At 22.3% G+C, this 18,309-nt stretch overlaps 1 protein-coding gene across 1 annotated transcript in view; it reads left to right on the forward strand.

Moving 5' to 3' along the window:
* The window catches only part of LOC128952670 (unconventional myosin-IXb-like), a 30,761-nt gene that overhangs the window by 4,592 nt on the left and 7,860 nt on the right, over positions 1 to 18,309 (forward strand). The window contains exons 2-5 of the mRNA XM_054298100.1: positions 8,421 to 8,591; positions 9,240 to 9,623; positions 15,003 to 15,489; positions 17,412 to 18,008. Of these exons, the coding sequence (XP_054154075.1) occupies positions 8,421 to 8,591; positions 9,240 to 9,623; positions 15,003 to 15,489; positions 17,412 to 18,008 (1,639 nt within the window). The remainder of the gene's footprint in view (positions 1 to 8,420; positions 8,592 to 9,239; positions 9,624 to 15,002; positions 15,490 to 17,411; positions 18,009 to 18,309) is intronic.

Here is an 18,309-nt window from a genome sequence, read left to right on the forward strand (position 1 = left end):
GTGTGTATGTATGAGAGAGAGAGAGAGAGAGAGAGAGAGATTGTATTTAAAATAAATATAATGTAAAAACATTTTTATTAAATTGAAAAAATATTTTTAAAACTAATGTAAATTATAATAAAATTGTGTGAATAGGAAATTATATGTTTAATATAATTGAGAATATTTATTTATTTAATTGTTATTTTTGTTTTAATTTACTTTCTTATGTGTAAAAACAAATTTTAGACAAAACACATATGAAAATAATTTGTTGTTGTTTTTTCATGATGTTTGTTTTGTGTGTTTTGAATTTTTGAATAATATTTAAAGTTAATTATTATATTAATATAAAAATATCTACAGTAATTATAATTGTTGTTATCATTTATTATTTACATTATTAATAACGATTATAATTGCTCTCTCTCTCCCCAAAAAATACAACAACAACAATAGCACTAATAATAATACTGTAGATATTAGTATGCTTTTAATAAATTACAAAATTAATAATAATAATAATATTAATAATAATTTTAAGGTTTATTAGCTCTCTCTCTCTCTCTCTCTCTCTCTCTCTCTCTCTCTCTCTCTCTGCCAATAAACGGATATACATTTGTATAGTATATGTAAAACACATTTTTGTATTCAATCAGTTAGTTATTCACTACAAAAATGCCGGTTCAATATACAGTATACATTCATTTCAAACTCATATATATATATGTACTGTATTAAATGTCCTTGCTAAAATTGTGATATATATTATCATCTATATTATATTGTATTAATTTACCCTACACACACAAACTTGCACACAATAATATTATTGATGTTTTCAATTTTCACTTTATTGTATTGTATTGTATTGTTATTTTTACAATACAATACATAAAATTTATATACACTTATTGTATCCAAAAGCTATATAATATTAGATATTTTTCATCAAACTTTTTCACTAAAAACTCATAATAACATCAACAATAATAAAAATTTTTAAAAATGCTTTTATGTTGATTGAAATACAATTGTTTTTCAACACAAATGTTTTATTTTAAAAACATTTTGTTGTTGTTGATCTAACCATCATCATTTATTATTATTATTATTATTACAGTATATTACTGTATTATTTTGGTTGTTTCATGAGTTTGTATAGTATATTAATATTAAATTTTATTTATCCTATTTTTTATATATTGATTGAATTTATTGTTGTTTTGTGAAATTTATTATTATTATTATTTTGTAAAATGAAAATTTAATTGTCAAATACCATTTGTAGAATTAGATATTTATTATAATTTATTATTTGATAAATATTTTGAATATATACTGTATATATATAATGATTTCATAATTTTAAAGTTAAAATTTGATTTTTATTTTTTTAGATGTTTAATTAAATGTTTTTTGTTTCTAAATAGTAATTTTTATCTTATATATGATTTTTGTTTAAAAAAACATTTATTTTAATTAACATTAATCTTGACATTTGTTCAAAATATTTTTAATCTATTTTATTTAAATGTCAATTCTTATAATAAGCACTAAATTATTATTTTTTTTAAAAAAATAATGAAATATTTTTGTTTATAAGTACAATATAACTGTAATTATTTATTAACAGTTATGTTAACATTATGGTAAAGTTAGATACGGTATAATATATCAGTTATATTCATATTTATATTCATATATATATATATATATATATATATTATGTGTGTGTGTATATATATAGTAATTACAATTATCCATATATTTCACTTGAAATTTTTAAAAAATGCTTACACATATATAGACATATAATATACTATAGACACACACACACACACATAAAGGAAATACCATAACCATGAAAGTGTATATATTTATGTCGGGACAGACATAAAACTATTGAGGGAACGACTATTTTTCTAACTGTTTTTATGGTCGTTGAGATAGAGAAAAACAAAAATATTTTTAGCTTTTAAACTGTGTTTTTATTTTATTTTTTCATTTATTTTTGGACAAAATATCTAAATTGTGTTGTGATGTGTTGATAGACATATGGTTACAATTACCGTACATTTTTTGGGGGGTATAGTATATATATATACTACTGTAGTTAAATTATCATTTAAAAAATTTTCACAACACATCAATAAATTTTATAATTATAATTTTTTTTTCTACAAAAATAAAAATATTTATGATTTTACTGTACAAAGTTTTGTTGTACACACATATGAAAAATATTTAATGATATTAAGAGGATAAATGATATTTTAAAAATTCACATTCACATACATAAATAATAATAATAAAAAATACAATGAAAACAAAATTATAGCAAAATTATTATATAATGTGCTATGAGTTTTAACAACAACTATAGCAATAATAATTGTAAAAAAAAATAATGAATGAAAATTGTGTGCAATGTGTAACACATTCAAGTCATAAATACAATTATCATTAAACTATAATTTGTTACATTATGGTGAACACACACACATACACATACACATACATACATACATACATACATACACACACATACACACACACATACACACACACACATACACACACACATAAATACATACATATAATTATTTGATAATACAATAAGAAGCTATATATAAATTTATACATGTGAAAAAATTGCATTACTACTAAATTATCCATAAATTATTAAATTGAATAATAATGTTATTTTTCCTATTTCTACAACAAAAAATTATGTGTACGAAAAAAATACTGATGATTATTTTGGCCTAAAATGTTATAATAATTAATTTTGCATGCATCTATAACTATATAAAAAAATGTGTTAAGCATTATTGAGTTATGTTTTTTTATTTATATTTTTTTTAATATCATATTAATTGTTTATCAAATTTATTTTTTTATAATTAATTTTATATATTAATATATCTTAGTTATTTACGGTACTATAAATATGTTACAGTTATACGATATAAGCTAAATAATTAATTGTATTAAATTAATTTTCTAGGATTTTTAAATTTTATTTTTATTATCATTAGTTTTATTTTAAAAACAAAATAATAACTATTATAACATAGAAAATAACAATAATGTTAATAACAATAATTATTATAATATATTTTAATTATTTTAATGGTGTAACACATAACTTATTGGTAATAATCCGTAAACTAATGGTGTAATATTAATATTTTTTGTTGATATTTACATATTTTCTAGTTATAATTGATAATATTGTTCAGTATATACAGTATATATATTCATATATTTATCACAAAAATATATTTAGTGGTAGAATTTTATTATTTAAAAAATGATTAAATTGTAGTGATCTAAATAAAATACAGACATATATATCAATATATTATAATTATTTTCAATTATAATAAGGAATAGTAATAATTTAATAATAATAATCATGATAATAATAATAATAATATAGTTAAAAAAAATATTACATAACAAATGCAATGCTATTATAATTACTTTATTTTTTTCTGGTGATGGTGTTGGACTTATAAATTGCTAAACAGTGTAAATGCACTACTATTAAGATACCATTGTATTGCGGTATATAACTATCCACAACACTCTGTATAATATATAAATATATATACATTTTTATATTAGTATTTAATTTCAATTTTTTTCGTATACAAACTCTCTTTTTTCTAACCACTGGTTACTTCCTGTATTTTGTAAGAGCACAGGTAGTCCTTTACGGTAAACCAATTAGTCGACAGAGATTTTCATTAAACAATATATATTTATTTTATTTATACAGTTATGTATTTCTCTCTCTCTCTCTCTCTCTCTCTCTCTCTCTCTCTCTCTCTCTCTCTCGAAAAATGTTTTTTTTTGTTAAGTAACTTAATTAACTCTCACGTTATACACAATATCTCTCTCTCTCTCTCTCTCTCACTCACTCACTCACACACACACACACTCTTTCTCTGTTTCTCACCCACTCACTTACTAATATAATATTTTTTTATAAATATATATTATAAATTCATAAAGTATAATTTATCAAATAATATTTTTATTAATAAACGATATAACTTACATCAAGAAAAAAAAATATTTTGTATTTTTATTTTATTTATTACATTTTAATAAAGCTATCTCCAAACAAATTAGTACATCAATATTAATATATATGTTATTACAATGTAAATTTTTTATACTGTATATTAATAAAAAAAAGTAATATATTATAAACCGTGTGTGTGTTTGTTTGAATATATATATATATATATATATAAATTATATATACAGTACTGTATATTGTTTATATAGAAATAAATTATTTTGTCATTTGTTTATTTTTGTGATGAAAAAATTAACAACAAACATGCAATATATATAAATATAAATTTCATAGAGAGAGAGACTTATATAATAATATATAAATATGTTTGTATAAAATAATTGACTATGATTAATTGCAATTTATGCATCATTAATTATTATTAATATATACAGTCAATCACAAAATTGGTGAACGAGGTTTTTTAAGTATAACTAAATAATTAAAACAAATAAATAAAATATATTTTATACTATAGTGAGGTTTGATGGAACCGATATATTAATATAGGTTTTGGAAAAAGTTTGGAGCCTGGTGATTTTAGAATCAAAAATTATCATATCTCTAAAACTATAATAGATATTTGAAAAATTTAAATTGGATATGAAAAGTATTAAAAAATAATTGGACACGTGTTTCAGGATTTTTAAAAAAATTAATCAATTATTTAATAATAATTTTTTAAAAATTATAATATTGCAAATTTATAATTAATAAACGTAATGTATGAATGATGTAGTAACTGAATGATATAATTAATGAATGAATACAAACACAATTATTGTTGACTCAATCTTTGTTTACATTGTTTAACTGAAACTGTGATTGTTTTTCAATTTGTTTTACAAGTGATCACAAATCATGTCTTTATCACATGTTTCAGCCGAAACTGAGATCAAATTCAGAAAGTTTGTTAGATTTCGTGCAACCGGAGAAACAATGAATAGGATAATGCATCGGATTAGTAAGTTATTAATAATATAATTTTAATTAAATTAATTAATAATTTTTTTATTAAGACATCAGTCTTTCAACATTCAAAAGATGGAGAAAAATGGATGAGGACGACATCCCATTACTCAAACCCATATCATCTGGTCGTCCTCGTATCACAACAGTAGAAGACGACGAATTGATTGCTGAATCAGCCCTCGAGCATAGATTTGAACCATTAACAGAATGGCGACAACAAGAGGGGTTGTCATTGAATGAACGCATTTCAGTTGCTTCTAATATGACGTTATATCGAAGACTTAATGAAAAAGGTATATCATATAAAAAAATAAAAATTATTATTATTTGTTTTTATTTAATAGGCATTAATAGGTGTGTTGCGGTTGTTAAACAGCGACTAACGGAGTATCATCGCAACAAAAGATTGAATTACGCTAATGATTTCATCAATTGGACATTTGATGACTGGTCCCGAGTGATATTTATAGATGAGTTTGGCATTGATACCAGTGATAATGGGAAAATCTATGTTTATCGGCAACGAGGACAACGTTTCGCCAATGATAATATCACTGTAACCACTCGTAATACACGACAAACATTTGGATTTATCGCTTCGTATGAATAATTACTAACATTTATAAATATAATTTTAATTATTTTATAATACTAATTAAATATTATAATTATAATTTTTAATAGGTTTTCATTTTATGGTTTGGGTCCAATTAAACGCGTTGATAAGTTCAACAAAGAAGAGTATGTGGAATATTTGGAGGAATATTTGCTTCACTACATTAATGATCACTTTGAAGAGGGAAATTTTCTTTTACTTCACGATAATCACCCGGCACATAACAGCAATTATGTAAAACAATGGATCCAAGAAAGTGGTCTGGGTAATCCTGAAGACCTTGTGATGCCACACCCGCCATGTTCTCCAGGTAACTAAAAATTAATAAAAATTAAATATTTATAAAATATTTTTAGATCTCAATCCAGTTGAGCATGTTGGTGGAATGCTTAAGCATATGGCACGAGCAGAAAAGCCAATGATTTGCAATAAGGATGAGCTCTGGACGGTTTTGATGAATGCTCACCTAACATTATCAGAGAATCGCCAGTATTTTATTCGTCTCATCAATTCAATGCCAAATAGACTGAGACAAGTCATCGATAACGAAGGCGGACATACAAAATATTAATATATTCTATTTTCACTAAAATTTCCATTAAATAACATTAGTTTTATATAATAAATATAATAATTTTATAATCTTTAAAAACTTGTTTATTATTAAATATTATAAATAGAAAAAAATATTTTAAAAAATTATTGAAAAAAATGTTTTTAAATATCTCTTCTAACTATAAAATAAATAAAAATAGTTATAAATTTGCAATATTATAATTTTTAAAAAATTATTATTAAATAATTGATTAATTTTTTTAAAAATCCTGAAACACGTGTCCAATTATTTTTTAATACTTTTCATATCCAATTTAAATTTTTCAAATATCTATTATAGTTTTAGAGATATGATAATTTTTGATTCTAAAATCACCAGGCTCCAAACTTTTTCCAAAACCTATATTAATATATCGGTTCCATCAAACCTCACTATAGTATAAAATATATTTTATTTATTTGTTTTAATTATTTAGTTATACTTAAAAAACCTCGTTCACCAATTTTGTGATTGACTGTATATATAGTATATACTATAGTGTATTTACGGTATTTATAATTAATATGTTATAACTCAATGACTGACTAATATGAGTAGCGTTTTTTTAAATATTTTATTTATTCACTCCATTGATTACACTAGAAATATATATATATATTGTAGATATTATTGTATAAACAATGTATATATATATTTATAAATTGGTAATTAACGAGATCGACAATTAACAAATGAGTTCATTGTTGCTCAAAAATAACATAAATTTACATTTACTTATTTTAACAATTCAATATATATTTATATATTGTACATGTATGATATTAAATTCATACAATTTATTTTTATATAAAGCTTAATAGTTGTTAATAAATAGCTTAAAAGTGTATTTTCAATGGTATGAATGGGGTGCAAATTTGTTGATTACTATTTTAGCGATTTAAAAAATATATATATATGTGTGTGTGAATTACTACTTTTACATTTGTATATAATATATACTATATATATAAACTGTATATGATATTTTTTACATATATAAATTAGCCTAATAAATATATATAATATATATATGTATATAAAATTATATAAATGCTTTATTTGTGTGTAACTTAATATAATCCGGTTCGCGCCACTATTTTTAGATACCCTATTGAGGGGTATATTAATTGAGAGTACATACACACTGGTGTATATATAGTATATATTATTTACTGTATATATGTATATAACCAATAATGTCACACACAATCCACATAATTAATACGATCGTAACTATTGTATAACGTGTGTGTGTGTGTGTGTGTTAGTGATAGTGTGGATCTAATTAAAAACACATTTGTATACTAACTGACTCTGACTGAGAGGAGGATTAGGCGTCTATTGGACTGTAAATAACAGATTAGACGATAAAAAAGTATAGCGTTTGTTGAATGAATATATATATATATAAAATCACATGTGTTTTTCAAAATTTACAGATTTTTTTTATCTAACACAACAATAACTAACTTTTTTTGTCGAGAAAAAAATAACTATATATTTTGAAATAATGATTAGTTTAAAAAAAATATGTTTAGAAAATACTGATTATATTTATGATTTAATTGATAATTTTATAAAATAAATATTTAAATTATTAGTACTGTATTATTAATACATTGGCCAATCATTAAATCATTAATAATAATAATTACATTAATTGATAGTAAAATTTTATTTTAATTATGCAATTGAAACTAAAATTTTTTAATTTCAAAAAATTATATAATTATAAAAATGATAATAATAATAATAATTATAAATTTGTAATTAGCATAAAACATTAATTCAAAGGTTAATGTTATAATTTTTTTTATTTTTTGTAATTAATAATATATTCCAAATTATTATATTTTAATTTTAGTAACATATTAGTACAATAAATACAAAATTTGAGAGTAATTTTTATTTAGTAAACTTAATTTAAAAATAAAAATAATCAAAATATAAAGATAATTTAAGTTAAATTATATAAAAATATTTAAATAAATTATTTTTTTATAAAAAATAATTATAATTAAACTAAAATACATTTATTATATTACAATTATCAATTATCCCAATTTAATATTTAAAAAAAAATCTAATTACCAATTATTGATTATATATAATTTTTAAAAATTGTTTAAAAAAAACTAATAATTAATTATTTAAATTTGATCTAGGCACGTTTCGATAAGGGCCACATCTATACCTACGTGGGCTCCATATTGATAGCCGTTAATCCATTCAAATTTTATCCGATCTATAATCCAAAATATGTACAGTTATATCAAAACCGACGTTTGGGTGAACTGCCCCCTCATATCTTTGCCATCGCCGACGCCGCCTATCAGGTATGTGTGTGAGTGGTGTGTCTCTCTGTAATACAGACTCTCTCTCTCTCTCTCTCTCTCTCTCTATCTATGTCTGTGTGTCCATCAGATAATCATTTGATATACCACACCAACAAAAAAATAGTAATTTAATTGTAAATGACAGCAAAAATGCTAAAATTAGACTAATTTGAGACCATAAATACATATACATTAGTGATATAATAAAATCATAATTACCGGTAATTAAGACAATGATAAAGACAAAAAAAAATTATAATTGTTTTTAAAAATATAAATTTAGATTAATATTTATTATTAGTTAAACTATTTGTATATACAGTAGTATAGTATGACTTGTCATTAATTATTAAATTTAGTTACAGTATTATTATTATTATATATAATTAAAATATAAAACAATTTTCATTTAAAAAAAAAATATGCATTATACTAACTTTAATTGCAATATAATGTAAAACGATTCAGTTTAAATAATTTATTAATCTAAATATAAGTTCAATATTATTGGTAAATTTATATAATAAAAATTTTATTTTATTTATTTTACTTATATACTAATTGTTTTCTATTCTATAAAAATTCAATATAATTAATAATAATTTTTGGATTAATTTTTAATAATTTTTTTAAAAATGTGATTAACAGGCAATGCTTAAGAAACAGTCCAATCAGTGTATTGTCATCAGTGGTGAATCGGGATCGGGAAAGACCGAGTCGACCAACTTATTGCTCCATCATTTGACAGCATTGGCCCAAAAGGGTACTCACGGATCGGGTGTCGAACAGACCATACTGGGCGCCGGTCCAGTACTGGAAGCCTTTGGTAACGCCAAAACCAAACACAATAATAATTCATCAAGGTTTGGCAAGTTTATCCAGGTTAACTATAAGGAAAATGGCCAGGTTCACGGCGCTGTTGTACAAAAATATTTGTTGGAAAAATCACGTATTGTTAGCCAAGTAAAAAGCGAACGAAACTATCACGTGTTTTATTATTTATTGGCCGGAGCCACACAACAGGATAAAGAGGTTAGTGTGGGTGCGGGAGTGGGTGGGTGGGGAGGGGAGGGGGTTATCTAGTTAATTTATGTTTGTTTGTTTTTATTTGTATGTTACTTAACGCGCGTAATTTTTTCAAATTTTTTAATAAGAATTTAAATTTATTTTTTTTTGAGTGTTATATTGTTTTTTTGTTGTTGAAAACTAATATCATAAATTTATTACTAATACTAATGTAATAATAATAAGTTAATTTGATTAGATCTTATAATAGTATTTTAATAGTTAATAATAGATTAGATGTGATATATATACTGTTTTGTATTTATATGACTTATATTTGTATATATTTTATATTTATTAAATTAGTTATATACAAAATTAAAAAAAATATTTTTAAAAATTTATTTTGTAAATTCGATAACAAAAAATTATATTTTTACAAAAAAAATTGAATACTAATTTATTAAAAATAATTATATTCAACGTGATATTTACGTCACTATATTTATTATTTTTTCAAAAATCTAAATTTAATAATAATAATAATAAAATCATATAAATCACATAATCATTGATCGTCGATAAAGTAATAGTAATAATAATAACAAGAAAATGATTTTTCAAAATTTATAGTTTATTTAGTGTATCGAAAAAAGAGTAAAAACCAGTTGAGAATGCTAGAAAGCATTTCCATACGAACTCCTAATCCAAATTAAAAATTAAATTAAAATCGAATGATTAAGTATGACATGGATGTGGACTCCACATTGTGGAGTAACAAATCACTCAGTATCACAGAATAAACTCAACTTTAGTAATATGGGGTATCAAATGACTCAGTATGACAAAATAAACTCAACAATTCATATAGGTTATCTAATGACTGTATGCAAAAAATAAACAACCTTAGTTATGTGGAGTATCAAATGATTCAGTATAAAAAAATAAACTTTACTATAGCCATGTAGGGTATCAAATAACTCATTATGACAGAATAATCTAAACTTTAGTCATGTGGGGTATCATATGATTCAGTATAAAAAAATAAACAACAATTCATATAGAGTATCAAATGACTAAATATGCAAAAAATAAATTCAACCTTAGTAATGTGGGGTATCAAATGACAGTAGGACAAAATAAACTCAAACAATTCATAGAGAGTATCAAATAACTAAAATATATTATTATTTTTACTATAAATATAACTTAAATTTAAAGAGTATTAACTCAAGCTTTATTTTATCTATTTTATTTAAGATATAAAAATTTGTTTGCTAATTTCATATAACTTATTTTTAATGTTTAATTCCAATCTAAGTATTAAATATTAATTTTAAAATTTTTGTACTTTGGCCGCCATTTTATATACGTTCTTAAAGATATTCCTTTCAGGAGTTCGTGATTACATAACTTAACTTATTATATTTAACTAAATATTTAAAATTTTATTCTTATTAAAATAAAATCTTAGTTTTGCACTTTTAAAATTTTTTTTTATTACACAAAACAAATTAATATAATTTTTTTATTAATATTACATTATTGTAATTTCTGTTCACTAATGTTCACATTTCATTAAAATGAAATTAACTGAAATTTTCTTAAAATTACAACTCTATTTATACTATTTTTAAAATTTTATTAGCCAATAAGATTCATTTTAAAATTTTAATAATGACTGTTTTTTCTTAATTATGACCATCTTTTTTGTTCTTTTTCATAATTTCTGAATATTTATTGCTGTATGTATTACTCATATATTATTGTTCTTTTCTATAACCTCTGAATATTTAGTGCTGTATGTATTACTCATATATTTTTTTTCTTTTCTATAACCTCTGAATATTTAATGCTGTATGTATTACTCATATATTATTGTTCTTTTCTATAACCTCTGAATATTTAGTGCTGTATGTATTACTCATATATTATTGTTCTTTTCTATAACCTCTGAATATTTAATGCTGTATGTATTACTCATATATTATTGTTCTTTTCTATAACCTCTGAATATTTAGTGCTGTATGTATTACTCATATATTTTTTTTCTTTTCTATAACCTCTGAATATTTAATGCTGTATGTATTACTCATATATTTTTTTTCTTTTCTATAACCTCTGAATATTTAATGCTGTATGTATTACTCATATATTATTGTTCTTTTCTATAACCTCTGAATATTTAGTGCTGTATGTATTACTCATATATTATTGTTCTTTTCTATAACCTCTGAATATTTAATGCTGTATGCAGTCATGAGGAGCAATTGAACATAATCCAATCATAGAGTTGAATTTTTTATTTTAATAAATAAATATTGTTATGGTAATAAATAATTATATACTAAATGTTACTATTTGGAATAAATTTTTTTATTAAATCAATGTCACTGTCAAGTTATGTCTCAACAATATTTTTTTTTAAATAAAAATTCACAAATTCACCTTTACATATTTAGCACTAATATGATCTGTGGCGTGTCAATTGCTCCTCATGACTGGCTGTATGTATTACTTATATATTTTTGTTCTTTTCTATAATCTCTGAATATTTAGTACTGTTTGTATTACTCATATATTTTTTGACTTTTCTAAACTTTTTTTATAATCTCAATATATTTTTTTTGTTACTTATATTTTATGGATTTTCTAAAACCTCTGATTATATATCAAAATTTTAATACTGATATTCTTTACCTATTTTTATGCTCTATTCAAATTTTTACTTTCAAATTTAATTTCTTTTTTTTGTACTTTTGCGGCCATGTTCCCGAAGAGATATCAAAATTTTAAACCATATTTTTTATGCTTGTTTTTGATGCTTTATTCAAATCTATACTCAAAAATTTTTACCTAAATTTTTCACTTTGGCCGCCATTTTCTCTATGTTCCCAATGAGATATCAAAATTTTAATGCTGATCCCCTATACCTTATTTTTGATGCTTAATTCAAATCTGAAGTCAAAATTTAAAAATTCAATAAAAAGCGGACGGACGGAAGGACGGAAGGACATATAGAATTCAGATACGTACTCCTTTCAGGAGTTCGTGATAAAAAAACTAAAATATTTTTCATATATTTCCCATAAATATATATTAATATATTTATGTCAGTATCCAATATTAAAATTTATAGTTACCTAAATATAGATAGTTTCATATAGTTTATATATATCAATAAAATTTATTATATAAAACCGTTTTATAATATTTTTCTTTAAAAAAATCTAATTTATTTCTCATAAATAAAATTTATTGCACTATATTTTTTGTATAATATAAAAAAATATTCCTCAATACTTATATTTATAAAAATAAATACTATATACATAAATATTGCTTTATATTCATCTTATATTAAAGCAATTAATATATATATATATATAATTTGCTTCAATATCGCTATTATTAACAGTTATTTTGATTATTATTATTATCATTATAATAAAAATGTCATTAATCCCAATGAAAGCACCCACACATTGATTCTCAATATAACCCAATATTAAAAAAAAGTCTATAACTATACATTCAATGCTATTTTCAATAAAAATTATTATTTAGCAAGTTTTTAGGTAAATAATTATTTTATGAATAAATTACATTGATAAAAATAACTATTAATATTTTTAAATCATAAAGCTATTGTATTGTTTTGTTGAGTTAGATTTACCCATGAATTATATATTGAAATAATAAATCCCAAAATCTTATTATTATTTTATTATTATATTAGCATATTAATTTAAAATTTTATTTTAGGATAAAAATTTTAAAATATAACTAGTTAATTATATTTATTATGAATAATTTCAAAAAAAAGTTAATATATAACAGTATATTTATTATTTATTAAATATTATTGACGTTATTACATGTGAAATCATATTTTTTCAAAACAAAAATTATCATCAATTTACTAAATAATTGTTATCATCTAATTATATACACTATTAGTTACGTATAATTTACATCACATTTATGTACGGTTTATTATTATAATATATCGTATCATATAAACAACAACTAAAAATGTTTCAAATATTTCACATATGTTTCAATCACACAAAAACAATAAATAAAACACAATTGATTGGGCGATTAGATTAGGGGTTAATTAGTCTGATAACCGTTTAACGACCCCATGATTTCATAATTTTTACATTTTTATTATCATTATTACAGTGTTATTATTATTAGTTTTATTTTTTGAATATATTGGTTTGTAATAGTTATAAAACTTAATAATAAAAACTTTTTTAACTAGGCAACTAATGATATTTTTATAATTTTTTTTATTAGATATTAAATTATTAGAAATTTATTTATTATTATTTTTTTTGTAATTTCAATTAATAGTAATATATATAAATCAAAAAATAATATTATTTTCATGACATCTATTAGTTGAAAAATAAAATTTTTTTATTAGAACATTATAAAAGCGATTATATAATTTATATACACTATAATACTAAATTTATTATTATTATTATTAAGAGTATTATTATAAATATATTATATAATAAGTAATAAATTTCAATTAATATAATTATTAGGAACAACATAGAAAAAAATAATAATTTTTATTTCAAAATTGTTATTAAAATATCGTTATAAATTAATTTAGCTAGCGTGTGTTTTAGTTATATATATAATATATGTAGACTAAAAAAATAAAAGTACAAAAAATATATATAAGTTTTTTTGAACCCATAAATAACTTTTCACTCAATAAATAGATATATATATTATATTATATTTTATTTTTTTGTTATTTTTCTCTTTAAATGATTTTTGTTTTGTTGCTATTATTTATATATATGTCTCACACCACTCGTTGCACTCGTTTTTCTCATTGAGCCAAACAATAACCATATATTATATAAACATTAATGCCATGTCTGGTAAAAAACACATATCAAATGGTGAAAATATAATAATAATAATAATAAATAAATGAAAAAATAATTAAAAAAACAATATTTGGGTCGACACTCACACATACACACACACACACGCATATATACATACACATAGTCATACATACTTAGACATCCCCCATATGTTTGCCCATAACTGTGCGCGCAATGCTAATGCATACATACATACTTACACACAAACACAGTCACACACATTGACTGTGCTTTTGTGATACAGTTATAATCCTAATAAACAACAACACATATATATATATATTAGATAATTATATGACAATAAGTTACATAATAATAGTAATAATTTAATGAATTTATATAATTATTTTTTTCTACCCCCAAATATTTTTTATGTTGAATTGATTAATTAATATCGTATTATTTATTAATTTTTTTGTTTATATACTCTCTCTCTCCCTTTCCCTATCTCTCTCTCTCTCTCTCTCTCACTTTTATCATCAATCAGTCACTATATTTGGGAAAGCCATGTGACTATAACTACCTGAACCAATCCAAATGCTATACACTGGACGGTGTGGACGAAAGCTACGAGTTCGCCCGTTTGCAGCAATCAATGGAAATGGTTGGCTTCTCCCAGGAAAAACAGAACCGGTGTTTTCGTGTACTATCAGCCGTACTATATTTGGGTAATGTACAGTTTTCCAAAAAGTCGACCTACCATTCCGATGAAACCGTACTGATCAGCAATCCAGGAGTAGTGGAGATTATATCCAAACTATTACTGGTCAAAGAGGAAACCCTATCGACAGCGTTGACCTGTAAGCGTACGAAAGCGGCCAAAGGCGAGACATTGGTTATCAATTATAAGATGGCCGATGCCATTGCCGCCCGCGACGCTATGGCCAAGTGTCTATACGGTGCATTGTTTGATTGGATAGTCATGCAAGTAAATCATGCACTGTTAGCCAAAAAGGATTTCCGCGACCATAAAGGTATGGATCAGAAAACTTTGTTATCTCCGATAGTTTAATAATAATAATAAAAGTTTATCATAGCATTAGTTTATTTAGTCTATTAATATAATCAATGATTATATTATTATTGATCGACTTGGGACTTATATATAATTTTATAATATATATAAAAGAAAATCAATCAATTTTAATTTAATATATATATATTTAAAAATTATAGCAATTGTTACAGTATGATACAATTAATTATTATTATTTTTTTAATTTGTGATAATTGCTACAATTTTATTAATTGGTTTTTCAAAGTTGTATAAATAATCAAACTTACAATTATTTACAGTTTATATTAAATAAACAACATATTTTATTACAATTAAATTTTGAAAGATTAAGTTTTTTAAGTCAATTATTGGTAACTATTTATATTTTTTTTTATAAATTTGTAGAATTTTTAAAAATTAAAAGTTAGAAAATTACTCTAAAATTATTTTAAAATAATTAATATAAAAATTAGTTTTATTAGATTTGAATGAAAGATATACTAATTTTAATTTGTAACATTTTTTTAGTTTATTTTTTGAGATTATTGAAAATACATGAGAAAATTAAAATTAAGTAAATAGGAAGTGCATGAATATTTATTAATAATTATAAAAAAATAAATATTTATTTATGAAAATTTTTATAACTTATATAATTTATCTGTGAATAGATTTGTTGTTGTTATAACCTTTAAGCCAATATTTTTTTTTAATATAAATATTAAATAACAGAAAATTATTTATATATTAAATATATGCTATTTTGTTATTTAATATATATATATATATAATTTATTGATGGCATTTCGTGTGACCAAAAACATTATATACACACATATTTTTTTTATCACAAAAACAAATTGATTGATAATAGGTTATTATACAATGTTTTAAAAATAGCAATGTTTTTGTTGTTGATAATATTAAAAAAATAGATTACTAAAAAAACATTGTATAAACATATGGCTAATTTTTTTATATACTGTATTATATAAATATTGTCTATTATATAAAATATGTGCTTGATTACTTAATATCTATGTATACAGTACATTACTTACTTACATTTCTATGATATATAATATATTATTTAAATAGTTATAAATAATAATAAAAATAAATAAATAAATATAATAAAACTGTGTTTATTATCGAGTGTTAACTTCCTATTTACACACATTTTCAACAGTGTATTCAACTTTTTCAATGAGAGGGTCTCTCTCTCTCTCTCTCTCTCTCTTTCTTTCTTTCTTTAAGTGATGATTAGTTATGTTAGTTAGTAGTGTGTTGTCTGACTGTCTATTACACACACACACTTAAAATATATCAATATCTCAGTACATATATATTTATAAATATTAGTAAATATGTATATAATTTTGGGTACGACATGTCATTATATTTTGTACGATTATTTCCGTAAATACTTTCCAACAAAAAAAAGTATTGATAGCATATAACCTATAAGAAAAATCTTATAAAAATATTAACAAAACTAATTAGATAATTATTAGCTAGAAAAAAATATTTATAAAAAAAATAATTTTCTTGTTTTTGTTGTTGAAATTAATTAATTTTTAACTGATATATACCGGTATATATATATTTTGATAAAATTTTATCTCTATTGTCTAATCGAGAAAATTAGTCTATAAATAGACAAATTTAAATAAAATTTTAAATTTTAAAATAATTATTACTATTGCATCAAACTGTAACATAACAAAATAACCTATAAATTATATATATATATATATAAATTGTATTTATTTAGTTAAATAGATCTCAAATTGTGATTTAGTTTAATCAAAAAAATTTATTTAGACACAATTTTTTATTAAAAATAGCTATATTTTATTTGTTTAGTAAATTTTTGTTTTTTATATATATAATTTATAGGCCACTATATCGGCGTTTTGGACATATTCGGGTTCGAGGATTTTGGCGACCAAAACAATTTTGAACAATTTTGTATTAACTATGCCAACGAGCACCTACAGTTTTATTTCAATCAACATGTATTCAAATACGAACAGGAAGAGTATATACGCGAATCGATTAACTGGCGTAACATCGACTTCATCGACAATATTGACTGTCTGAACCTAATCGAGGGCCGACCCCATGGCCTACTCTATCTGCTCGACGATCAGTGCAATTTTCCCGGTGCCAACAACGAGACTGTGCTCCAAAAGTTTGTCAATCATCATAAAAACAATGCCCTATTCGAAGTACCGCCGTGTAGGCCGGCCCCGGCATTCATGATCAAACACTATGCCGGTAAAGTCAAGTATCAGATTCGGGATTTTCGCGAAAAAAATATGGATCTAATGCGACCCGATATTGTGTCGGTACTCAAAGTTTCGCAGATGGCGTTTGTCCGCGAACTGGTCGGTGCCGACCCGTTGGCCATATTTAGGTGGCAAATATTGAAAGCGTTTTTTAGGGCCTATTTTATTTTCAGCAAACTTCGTGAAATGTCCAAAATGAAACGTGGTAAGTTTTGTTTTATTTTTTTTTAATAATATATATTTAAAAAATATTTAAAAAATTAAATTATTAGAAATTTTGATTATTGATTTTTTTTTAAAAATAATGTTAAAACATTACTTCTACTTTTATTTGCATCTATTATATGTTGTACTTTTTTTTTAGTTATAGTATTTATTTATTTTTATTGATTAAATCTTTTACAATAGTTTGTGTGTGGAAATTGTAAAATTTTAAATTTTATTTTAATTATTTATCAATTAAAATTTGTAAGTAGTTTTAGTAACCTAAAAGATATGAATTTTTT

Source organism: Oppia nitens, unplaced genomic scaffold (assembly GCF_028296485.1).
Source record: "Oppia nitens isolate AA-2021 unplaced genomic scaffold, nextdenovo-longstitch-racon4-pilon3 scaffold1_pilon_pilon_pilon, whole genome shotgun sequence".
Taxonomy (NCBI): domain Eukaryota; kingdom Metazoa; phylum Arthropoda; class Arachnida; order Sarcoptiformes; family Oppiidae; genus Oppia; species Oppia nitens.